Raw genomic sequence first — 12,519 nt, forward strand, 5'->3', positions numbered from 1 at the left:
ATTCTAGTATTTTAGCTCAAGCGTATCTCGGTGGGTGCTTAGTGCCTTCGTGAAAGAGCAAAAGCTCACTCCTTTTGGCTAATGATACGAAATGGAACTCACGTTAGACGAGTTGAACTCAAGGGACGTGCTTCTGTCACCATTACGGGCTACAAATTCTTTATTATTCGAATGGTGGAATCGGTGTCCATAGACATATAGCTTTTTGTTCATACACAAAATAGTCATCTAATTCTTAATAACATGAGAATAGCAGGTAGTCATAAAAAATTCTAATGGTCTTCTCATTAAGGCACGACCAGTCGCTATACGTGATGGGCCAGCGCGCTACCTTAGTATACGCTTTGCGCACGAAGAAGTGGTGGAATGCTCACAAACAATAATTTAAAGGGCGGTAACAGCGCTTTTAAAATACGCCTCGGCTCAGTCTCACGAATCGCAAAGCTACAGTGTGGTATATAGAATATAGGGTCAGGTTGTCATATAGGTTGCATAGTACAACCTCGTCCTAAATTCTCTATACCACACTGCAGCTTTGCGATTCGTGAGACTGAGCCGAGACGCACAACCTCATCCGCTGCACTGATGTAGCGAGGTTGAGCGTGGTACGCAGTCGCATACAACTCAAGAACAAGGTGGCAAATGCCCCTCAAAGGAGGTGATGTAGCCATGTAGCCTGGACCGATTGTAATGACATCACCGTTTATTTCCTTGGACCAGTTATCGTAACATAGCAGGCAGCTGGCAGGTGCAAATGATTAACCACTGATTAACCGCGACGTGATGACAATTGGGAGAAAGCTTTGGATGCTGGACCTCCTTTGAGGAGCAATTGCCTCTTCATTCTTTAGTTGTCTTTGATTATGGCTGCTTGGCTTTCGACGCCTAAATGGCGAATTGTTGCACAAGATGAAATAGGGCCTTGCTTTGCCGGCAACCCATTCCGCAAAACAAAAATGGCACATTTAAGAGGAGAAAGTCTATTGAACTTGCAGATGGCGACTCCACGCCGACGCTAAAGGGCCGCATTATTGGATGTGGGCGTCACGAACAAGAAAATGTAGTACATAGTTGGCAAATCCCGATCGCTATATTTCAAAGCGTTCTAGCCATGCTCACGGCGACAGAAGCTAAAAACTGAAACCAGAGCCCACTAACGCTCCCATTCACGGCGTCCAGTGATGAAATGGAAGCGCCGGCTATGTAAGAGACGCCCAATAATATTTGTCAGCCCACCATTCTGAGTACCATAACACGTTCTTTCTCCAGCATATCTTTACCTGTGTGCTGCTATTCGTTTCTCCACAACTAGCAAGAAGGTTCGGCTTTTACACTTTCTTACACTACAGCCCCAGCGCTTCTGCAGGGCCAGCAGGGCGCAGGTGCAGTTTAGGCATACGGGTGTAACTGTGCCACAGGCTCACCCCACCCCTAAGAAGGAAAAAAAGGTCGTTTACTGAAGATTATGATCACCTTACGAGAAAGAGGGCATGGTGATGTTACGCCTGCGAACAAAAAGACGAAATCACTTGAGTTCGACGTGTGTAACTTTGTTATTGCGCAGTATTTTTTAAAAATCTCCGCATGCTGCAATGTCATGCTTAAATGCCGCTTGAAAACCTGAAGTAAGAGATTTTCGAGGATATATGGGATTTACGGGCCATTTAGCGCCTTCATACGGATCTTTCTTTTTGGCTAGTGGTACTAAGTATGTTTTTAGTGGCTTGCATTGAAAAAAGAATACATACGTTGGGGAAAAAAAACTTTCATTTTGTGGCGGTTTCCGAAACAAGCTCATTCGCTGGTTTGTAGACCTGGTGGTAGGGATGTACAGACGTACTCAATATTACCGGGAACCGGCCATTGTTGACCGCACTAAGCTTCGAGCTTTGCACACAACTGCCTTGATATCCAGCAGGGAGCATGAGTGCTTTTTAAAAGGGCAGGAAGCCCTGCCCTTCCGAGAGATTTATATATAAGTTCGGCTACGACGAGCTCCTTTTGCCTTTTCAAGAGAACTTCAACCCCAAATATTGTGCTTCGGGTTATAATCAGTGCGAATGCACCTAAACGACACTTATATTCGTTAACTATCACTTACCGTTGATATTTTCAGCCGCCTGAAATCATCCATGATCAGGAATGTTATGCAGCCACTGAAGTAGCATAAAGCGTGATAGGAAGGGCGTACGTAGTAAGCATTCATGGTCTTCATCAAAACGCTGAAATAAAGAACAAAACTTAAAATTGGACCCTTATCAGCCCGTACACGATGGCTTAAAGCGCAGGGTAGCTTATTTTGAGCCATGCTGTGCACGCGCGGCCTGACTAATACTGCACATGCGCCTGCGTCTGAATCTTTCTCATTCGTTTCGCAAATAAAATATGGAAGTTTCTTGTATTTGAACCGAGCGCTACAGAGGCATTTGCTAATATTGTATTTACTACCAGCTAATCTTTGCCACGTAAGATCTGAAAGAGGTTGGATAGGCGAAGCGAGCTGCGTATTATTGTGGTCACGACTGTACGCAATACTCCATTCGCTTCTGAAAGTTTTCTTTGTTGTCGGTGCACTTAACCTGACCAGCATCTGAGAAACATGTACAATTCAGACCTCTTAACGTCACCGGCACGAAGCTGGCGCATTTTTTATCGAATCAATATCTTCTGCAAGAAAAGAATGAAAACTTTTTTAACCACCGCAGCAGTCTAAACTTAACTTAAATTGCTGAAACCAGCCATTAGACAACTCGGCCACGGCGCGCGAATGGTTGCAATGATAGGCTTGGGTTTATCTGCATTAGCTTCCATCGCGCGAGGGAAGTTACAAGCATATCTGGGTAGATGTATCAGGCGCAAATGTGACTGCGAACGCCACGTAAGGGGCTGTTCGGCGTACTTATCACGCTGTTACAGCTTAGTTCAGCCCCAAGGCTTGTGTTGACTTTCCCCAACGACTTCCCTTTTGGTAAACTTTCCCTCGGTGCACTCTCCCACGGCTTCGCCTCGAGTAGGGGCGATCCAATTAACTCTCCCTGGTAGGTTACCGTAACAATCAAGGGAGGGCGCCGACGTCACAGCGACACGAGCGCCACAGACGGCGTGATTGCTGCGCGCGCAAGAGTGCACATTCTCTTGGGCTGGGACGTCTTCGTTAGCGGACGTGTCGCCCGCGCCGCTCCGCTCTCCAGCGCGGCGTGGCCTCGTGTGGAGGAACCTTCTCCCGCATCTCATCCCGCCCGGCCGCGGAGTATCCCCTGCCCTAGTGTGGGCGAACATTCGCTCGTAACCTTGCTGGTCAGTCGGGCGACCCCGATTCCTTAGCGTACTTTGTTGCTAGCCGGCTTTATTGTTGTTGTAGCAATAAATGCCTGTTTGTGTAAGCCAGAGTGTCGTTCCTTTGTTCCCTCACAGCAAGGCCCGCCGTGGTCTGCGTGCGCTCGGTAGCGTACGCGATCACGGGGTGGGGTCCGGGCGGTTTTCAATTGAGTCAGCCGCGATTAATCGGGAGACCGTATTTTTCTCCCCGCAAAAAACCCCACAGGTGAAGAAGTTAGCACGTGCACATTCAATTATCTCACTGTACGGCAGAGATCTCGTGTAGAACAAATAAAGACATTCATTCTATAAATCATGCATACATTCGGCCTGTATAATACATAACAAGCAACGCTCTCACCTAGATTTGAAGTCGGGAACCATCATGAAAGGCATAACCTCGGAGTCAGACACAGTCCAAGCTGAGATGATGCAACCCAGCAGAGACAGGGCGGCCAGCGCTCCTAGTGTCATTGCTTTCCGGCTGTGCGGCGTTCATGTGTTGAGTAATGGTACAAAAGGCAACGTTTCATTCATTTTCCTTTCCATATAAATTCCACTGGACACCATCTTTCTATTTTGTGGCACCGAGATTCACGGCTATGTGTACCAGATTGCACTCACATAGCAGATCTGGATTATTTGCTATCACACAGCCAGTGACCAGTCATGAACGTCAGCGACAACGTAGTCCAGCCACGTACGCCGATGAAAAATGCGACACACACTTAGGATGCACACTGACCTGGGATAAGTGGTTGAAATATCTCTGACGTTTCAAATGTGTACGTTCGTCGGTGATCGTCTTCAAGGTAATGTTTATACAGTTGGTGAGTATGGTTGCAATACGTGTCCCACTTTCTTAGCCTTAGTGGTGCCCTTCTCAGGATTTATACGTATAAAGCCGTCGTTCTTACCTCGTTTGCGTTTTCTACTCCGCAAGGCGCTCTTCAGCTGAACATCCCTCTGACATCAGTATAAACGCATTCTTCCCGCATTTTTTTTTCTTCCAGTGGACACAGCCCTTAAAGCTTTACTTGCCGGCGCAAATAGCGCTCCGGATATTTAACATTCCTAATTCTAAGTTGTAGGCAGTCGCAGCTAATTCAAAGCAATTGTTATTTGTTCGCGCGTTGAAGTGTGCACTTCTCGGGGCTAGCTGTTGCTGAGTTAGTGCGAAATCATTACTCGTTTTACGCATTCTCTTACTCACTGAAACGGTGCACACGCAACCTATTATTGCTCCAAAGCCGCGTTATCTATGGTCATCAAGAAAATTTACAATCTTTAGCAATACCACAGAGGGAGCTGTCCAAATATAATGCCAGTGGCTTCCGACGGCGTGTGCGTCGTGCCCAAACTATCCTAATGCATTCGCGTCGTTTTTTACCCATAGCTTGGCAATTCGCCTAGACGAAGCGCGCAGCTGTTCTTCGAAATACCCTAGTAAAACCAGCTGTCTAACCACGGTTATGCTGCACCGAGATATGCCGAGCTCACCTGCGGTTATTGCGGTTCGCCGTTGTTATCGGCTCACCATTGTTCTTGATTTCGACAACCAGCGGCCCCTTGTGTGCAATGAACGAATTGACGCGGAGATCTGTAGAGAGAAGCATGCCTTTGCTAATATCTCACAACACAGTTCCTAATGTGGCGTCTGAAGGCTCGATACGGTGGCAGCACTGCCTTCACCGGCATAAACACATCGCCGCGCCATGGCCGCGGCTCCCGAAAGACATCCGCGCCAAGGCATCCATATGCGACGGACCTCTGGCGCCAGCCTCAGAAAACCGACCAACACTTTCTTGAGCTAGTAAGTAATAAGCCCTGGGATAAAGGAACGTCAAAAATGAATCCTCCTTGACGACCACGAGCCTTTACCAAGCAGCTTCTAGGAGTAATGCGATACAAGCTAGTTTCTGTTAACAAGCGCGTAGCAGCTGCCGGCGGTGCAGCGCGGCTGACCCGATATGCTCTCAGGAAATAGATCACATATCTTTTTTTTTAATATGAGACAATATACCTATCATTATAGCAGTACCGTGAGTAGATCATTCTATAGCGCTAGTCAATTCGAAAGCGCAGTCCACTGTGGCTTCGATGCGAAACAAATTAGGCCTAGCGACAACCTGGGAGTTGGCGGATGGATGGATGTACGGACGGACGGATTAAAGATAGGAGCGTCCCCTTTGAAAGAGGGTAGTGGCAGTCGTCAGCATGCTCGGCTTTTTTATCTTTATTTTATTTGGCAGATTTTATTTTTATTGAACTGCTTTGTTTAACTGACGGCGCACTGCTAGAGCGCCGTCGTCCGCAGCGATCCGGTGCGGCAAGTGTTGCGAACTTGTCGCGTAGTTTAACCATGTGGCAGGGACCAGACCTTTGTGGACATTAGGGCGCTAGAATGCGTAGCTTGAGCACCGAGGAACGGCGCTGCAGTATGCTGTTGCAGCGCCGTCGGACAACCCTTATACGCACTGCCTAGTTTAATATGTTGCCCATGAAACATCATTTAGTACGAAAAATGTACGTTGTTGAAGCGGGCCAGCTCGTGCGCTTTTCGCACTGCGACGCCTACGGGCACTTTACGTCCACAGACGCCGCCATCTTCTCGGTTTACGACACAAACAGAGGCCGCCAAGTTGAGTTCGCGATAACCGTGGTTAGAGGCATAACCGCGGTTTGGTCCGCCGTGTTAAAAGCAGTAACCAAAGTTAGCGAAAACCGCTATTACCTTAACCGCGGTTAAGCGTGCCTGTATGACAAGGGGTTTGACATGCAGTTGCAGCTCTTCTGCTGCAGCGAGCATGAAGGGAGAAAGCAGATTAAGAAACGGCTGGTTTGTGCTGTTGCGGTCGTCGACACAGTGCACTCGCCATTGGAAAGCGTTCGTATTCCATCGGACAGCATCTGTCGTGGGCTTCAAATTTTTGTTCACCTGAGTACGTCACACAATGTAAGTTCCTTGCGGACAGGTACAGTGTGAAAAAAAATAAACAAGTACAGTATACACTCGTGCAATTAAGGGCCGTGGCCGTGTAAGGAACAATGCCTCCCAACTTGACGGCCGACAATTAAAAAAACGAAACGTCGAGAGTTCCCAGAGAGAGAATTCTCTTTCAAGTGCGGATTCTGGCGTGTAATAAAACACGTTGAGGGGCTAGCTGGTGGTGCATTGGATCTAAAACGAGCGCCCATCCTGTCATGTCTGTCTGTGGGCACGTCCGAAATAAGTATCGCTTAATTAATGTGCCATTCTGGCATGACAGATTGCGCCGGCAAGTATTGGACTGCGACAGCTGCCTGCGACTCGCAGTATGACCGTAGCAACGACACGTCGGTCCGTTCATGCTCCACCTGGAACCGCTGTCACCCAGAGGCGTATCCAGGATTATGTGAATGCCTCTTAAAACAGTCAAATTCGTTCTCTATACACGCGGCACAACGACTAATTCCGGCTGCCTTCAGCATAGCTCGGCAGATCGTGTCACACCAGTACTTTCCGCTTATTGTACGTGCTTGGTTTGTTTGGTTTGTGGGGGTTTAACGTCCCAAAGAGACTCGGTCAATGAGGGACGCCGTAGTGAAGCTCTCCGGAAATTTCGACCGCGTGGGGTTCTTTAACGTGCACTGACATGGCACAGTTCACGGGTCTCTAGAAATTCTCCTCCATCGAAATTCAGCCGCCGCGGCCGGGATCAACTTCGGGTCATCGGATCGAGTTCGGATCGTCTTTCGGGTCAGCAGCCGAGCGCCATAACCGCTGAGCCACCACGGCGGCCTCTTACTGTACATGCGACCTGTGATGTAAGCAATTGCCGGTTTGAGGTCACTGTTGCTAGAACTACACTCGTTGGTCGTTTGACCATTTGAATTCGCTCAAACTTGTGAATACGCTCTCCACAATCGCCAAAGTCGCATACACGAATCCCGCGGACTCGCTAGGCCTACTCGTCGTGGTAGGGGCCGGTGGGCCGGCGTCGCTTGAAATTTCTAGCAAAGTTCATCGCACATATGAAATTTAGCAGCGAATTTTATTTTTTTTATAATATGTGTAACGTAGAGACAAGCTCAGCTATTCAGGCCGTCGCCTCACCAGGCGTGAACTTCTGTCTCGGCCTCCGATCTGCTGGACATATCGGGCGACCGTCCGCAAATCAATTTCGTTGGCGTCGCTGTCCTGAAAACCTGTCACACTACGAGAATAGGCGGCCGCTCGTCTTGCTGGCGTCGTCGCCGGTATAATGTGAAAGACTGGTGCGTCAGCTACGGTACCTGCCGACCAGCCCAGCCGACTTAATGTGACCAGGCCCGAAGAAAGCCGACGTTACTGTTAGCCCCTTCAGTGCGAAAGCACTCATACACTCACCAACACCGACCAGTGCCTCCTTCAGTACAGCCGCACATACAGCGTCGGGCCCGTTCTGACAGTACAAAGATTGCCCGTCTTTTTCACTGATTGACCTTAAAGTGGCGCCAGCCTATTGTCCAACCACGCAAGTTTTACTTTCTCAACATTAATATTTATATATCGTATAATGCAGGTAATCTTTCGTGATTTTTGAAAATACTTCCGCTGATACGAAATGCGCAGATTTCTGCATGACGGCTAGATAGAGGGCAGTTCGGCGTCTTGGACGGGAGGCGGCACTGCGCTATTACCCAATTTGGAGGAATGAACAGGACAAGGAGAGGCGGCCACTCAGACCCCTCACACTGCAGGCACTGTTTGAAGGAGGCACTGCACCGACACAATCAGAGGCTTTTGCAGTATTAACTTAAGTACAAAACTTAAATATTTCGAGGAACCTTGTAAGAACCCGTTTAACGATCTTCCATCTTCCTTTAACGAGCGCCCATCCAGAACAACGTGTGGCTAGCTCAATCCCATCGCTACTTCGTGCAGCAGTCTCCTGTGCCTTGAAGCTAAGGAATGTCTACACGACAATTTCTGTGCGAGGACGCTGAATGGTCACTTGTTGTGGCGTCAAAACGTACTTAAACACAAAATTTAGAAAATAGGCAAAAATGCTCTGCATCGACGCTCAGATCAACCAAGGTAGAGACGTCATTGTTATCAGTGCATTGCATGCGTGTCGTATGCATTTGCGTGGTTAACTTGCCGTTTTTTGAGTACTGGATGGATGACACTTGCATTATGACATGTTGATATCCACCACTTTTAATACTATATGAGCTTCGCGCTACGCTGGCTGCTTTGTCATAGCTATCACGACTGGGATACACTCTCTAAGGCTGCCAGGATGAGAAAAAAACTTTTACATCGGCCAATCAAAATGTGTTCTTCGTGAAACTGGCCAAAATCTATTGAAATGTCTCTTTGCACTTTTACCTCTGGGACTTACCTTTTCAAAATCGATAAAACGAGAATAGAAACGACAAAAAGTTGAAAGTCTACGGAGAGGCTCCACGTGTGGATGAGCGTCGTCTGCCAAATAAAGAACATCCATTCTCAACTCTGGGAATATTTTCAACTTCAGAATGAACAATGAAAGCAACCACAAAAAAAACCAAGTCAACAAGCAAGCAAATAGCAAACAATTTATCCCATCACGCCTACGAGGCTATAAAGAATAGCTATGTCCCGCATGAAGAAAGCCCTCGTAGCCAGAGGCGCGACGGGAACGAGAAAAAGCGTCCCACTAGAGTGGACGCACAACTGATTTTGCTATTATCTAGTATAAATGGCTTGCAGTGACTTCATGGCATCCACCATGTTTGCCAACTAGGGTCATTGTAAAAGCCAAAATTTTTAGATAAGGTCAGTTCGAATACTGGCTCCGGTGTGACAAACCCTTTCTGTTGCCACTTTAATCCTAAAAAGAGGCGAGCGCCAACTCTCAGGTAATGACAGTAGCGCGTTAGTTTTCTTCGGTTTTCTCTTCGTCGACGCGAAGTTCATTGACTGCGCTTGGTCACGTAGGCAGTTTTCTGCATAAGTGGTACACGCCGGCTCGTTGCTGCCATCGTCTGCGCTGGCCGCGGCTGTTTGTAGCCACGCGTCGCTATCGATGTTCACTTCTTGGATTTCGACTAAGTATTGCAAAGTTCGCGTGCGTTCTACGCCTGGGCTACCAGAGGGCAGGATGCTCGGGGTTGAGTTTTTTCGGTTGTAGATCTCGGCTCAAACTGAAAGCTCTTCTTTCTGTGGTTCCACAGGGCAAAATTCAAGAAACACGGCAGGCCGCTAGTCCTCTAGTAGTATAGCTTAATAAAATTCTTCACGTGGGTAATATGCGGCTGTACGAAGTTGATTTGCAGGTACGCTTCGTCAGCCGTATGCACACCGCATCATTGCTTAACGTTAACTGTCTTTCTGGTGATGTGAAGCGAAACAACTCTTACACTTCGCTTAGAACACCTCTAAAACTATGGCTGCTGAAGTCGCAGTAACAGCGCTAAATTTCGTGAAGTTAGGACCCGTTAGTGCTCACCTCGCATCACAGCCTGCAGAAGAAAGGCACCGTATGAAGGAGAGTTTCCCTTGGCTTCTTTTAACAGCACGGCTAAGGATTGAATGATTGACTGATTGGCATTTTCAGAAGTAACTTAAACACCTGCTGAATTCTGCAGCCATGTCTTTGTGCGAACTGCCATTTATTTCGTGAAATCGCCTCACTGAATACGAAATCTGGCGTTTAGAAGCAACCAAAACCGGTTTCTAGGCGGCTAAAGAAACATTCCTGCCCGGCATGCATGCAGCTATAGATAAAGAAGGCCGAAGAACGACCTTTTAGGTTTCCATGACGGAGCACTGCAGTGCCTCACTATATCGCCTCTCTAAAGGTTTGTCTAGATAGGAAGTGACGACGAGCTTGTTTGCGCCGCCTTGAAATCTCAGAATGTTTGGTATGCACGTCTTGCAAGAACGAAAATCGCGATGGCTAAGAGCCTGATAATAAAAAGGCTTAAGAGAAAGGTTTCTCACAAAAAGGATAAAAAGAGACCCCCGGACACTAAGGCGCTAGAATTCGTAAAAGCGTCTTCCTCTTTTATTGTTCCTTCGCCTATGTCTTGGATAAAGCATGACAGCAATAGAAGCCCTAGAGGAAAAACCACTACAGAAATACATTATATAAGTTAGAATGAATATTAGAATTGTGTTATTACTTATTAAACATTTTCAGCCGGCTAATTTCCTATACTTCCCCGTAAATCGATTTTCTCCAAATAAAACATAGGGAAAGAATTTTTAAATTTAAGACCCATTTCTCTCATATTTTTGTTCGTATTTTGCGGCCAATGTTTCCATGAGTTCACTAGCCCTCGCCTCTTTAACATTTCAAGATAGTAATAATATGAGAATGTTGGTTGAAACAACTTGTCTAGGCAAAGGGACAGCGTTTGTAAGCAGTCTATTTTCTTGAATGTGCATCTCATGCGCAGGTCAGCAGCCATTTGTAAACGGGTCTTTAACGTGCCTCTCTGCGATTGTGGTTATAAACCGAGTAGGGGGGGGGGTGAATCCACGTCCAGGGACAAAGATGAAGAAGGGACGTCCAGTGAAACGGAGCGGCGAAAGACTGACTTTGCAATTCGACTGAGCGAGTTCCACTCGACCAGCTGTGGCTATCGCGTGACTCCAGGTTTAACCAGTGCTAAACCACAGCCAATTTTTTATTCCTGAAATACGCTCTTTTAGGAGCGAGCGAATATTGAAATTTTCGAATACTAATCGATTACGAATATCAAGAAAAAATGGCTTCGAATATCGAATCGAATATCTGGTAAGCACGAAAAATAAATTCAGAAAATATAAACAAGCAAACATTGCTGCTCATATATTTTTTTAAATAATGCATGGCCTTTGCAAATGAAATAAACAAAACTAGACTGCCTGAGCGCCATATAAAAAAAACATGATGTGCGAAGAAATGTATACTACTTATTTGAAAAGCACAACAGTATCCAACCTGTAATGTGGTCAGGCAAAATGATATCCATAGCATGGCAAGACTGGAAACAAAATAACATAATGGCAAGTAAAACCTCATTAATTCGGAGTTCAAAGAACCGACAGAAATGGCCGGGTTATGTGAAGGTCGAAAAAAAAACTACCGAAAATACTGTAGTCTTATGAGGCGGCTCTATCGTGCAAACACCTGCAATCCCGTGACGAGCACCAAGTTTGGGTGTGCTGGAAGACATCGCGAACGTAAGCGAGATGGGAATGCATATTGACGTAGGAATGGCGAGACTGCTTCTAAAAAGAGAAAAAGAATGGCCAACGACGCATCAGTCAGAGTCTGAAAGCGGCACGGTGCTCAGATTGGATTACTGGCGAATGGGCTGACCGACAGTTCCTATTGTCACGGGTGAGTGGCGAAGCTCAGAAACCAAAACTACGCGGCAAGGTTATATTTTTGTCCTATTGACAGGGGCCCTCCGAACGTTGTCACGCCTGCCGTTACGCCCACTTACCAGGTGCATGGGTTACAGTGCACCATGCAGTAGGCGGGATTTTTACAGGATCGCTTGCCCTGTTCCGACACCTCGACTCACCTCTTCGGAAGCCTCACGCGAAATTCCGCAAGTAGGCTTTCCTGCATAGCGTAGTTTACCAAAACAAGATGGCGGTGGTCACGCTCAGAGAGTTAAGGTGACAGAACGAATGCCATAGGTGTGGGCATTAATTAGGTAGCATATTACGGAAGGATAAAAAATAAACGTGCTTTCACGTTGCAATTGTTAGAAGCGGGTCGCCCCCATCTTGTTCGTAGCACATGTGGCATGTGAGAAAGCCCACTTGCGGAATTTCGCACAAGGCCAAGCCTAGCGGCATCGGAATGCGATCGGTCCACTTTAAACCCAATATCCAGATCATTTTCCCAGATATTGAGTTTTTGCCACAATCAAATTTACGAAAGCGGCGCGGTATACGATCGCTGCCGAGAATTAGGGAATTTTCGAATATACAGAAATTCACGAATATCATTTCTCGAATACGAATATGAAACATCCGATTCGTATTCGAAATTTCGAATATTCGCACGCTCCTAGATTTTCTACGCACGCAAGCCGCCGTCTGCTGATGCCCTTCAGGAAGGGAGCAACAGGCGACGCGCCCATCCTAAAGCGACAGCAGCGGCACCGCCTAGGTGGTGGTGAAAAGCATTTATTAAGTAAAAGAGGTGAGGCTCTTTAAAGAGCCCCGCAATGTGTGGAGTACTTATTCCGGGA

At 47.0% G+C, this 12,519-nt stretch overlaps 1 protein-coding gene across 1 annotated transcript in view; it reads right to left on the bottom strand.

Annotated features, from left to right (window-relative positions):
- LOC144120573 (nose resistant to fluoxetine protein 6-like) overlaps positions 1-3,792 on the bottom strand; it is a 10,560-nt gene extending 6,768 nt beyond the window's left edge. Inside the window, exons 1-2 of the mRNA XM_077653117.1 lie at positions 3,680-3,792; positions 2,102-2,222 (exon numbers count right to left, since the gene is read on the bottom strand). Of these exons, the coding sequence (XP_077509243.1) occupies positions 2,102-2,222; positions 3,680-3,792 (234 nt within the window). The remainder of the gene's footprint in view (positions 1-2,101; positions 2,223-3,679) is intronic.
- Between the last annotated feature and the right edge of the window lie 8,727 nt (positions 3,793-12,519).

Source organism: Amblyomma americanum, chromosome 1, assembly GCF_052857255.1.
Source record: "Amblyomma americanum isolate KBUSLIRL-KWMA chromosome 1, ASM5285725v1, whole genome shotgun sequence".
Taxonomy (NCBI): Eukaryota; Metazoa; Arthropoda; class Arachnida; order Ixodida; family Ixodidae; genus Amblyomma; species Amblyomma americanum.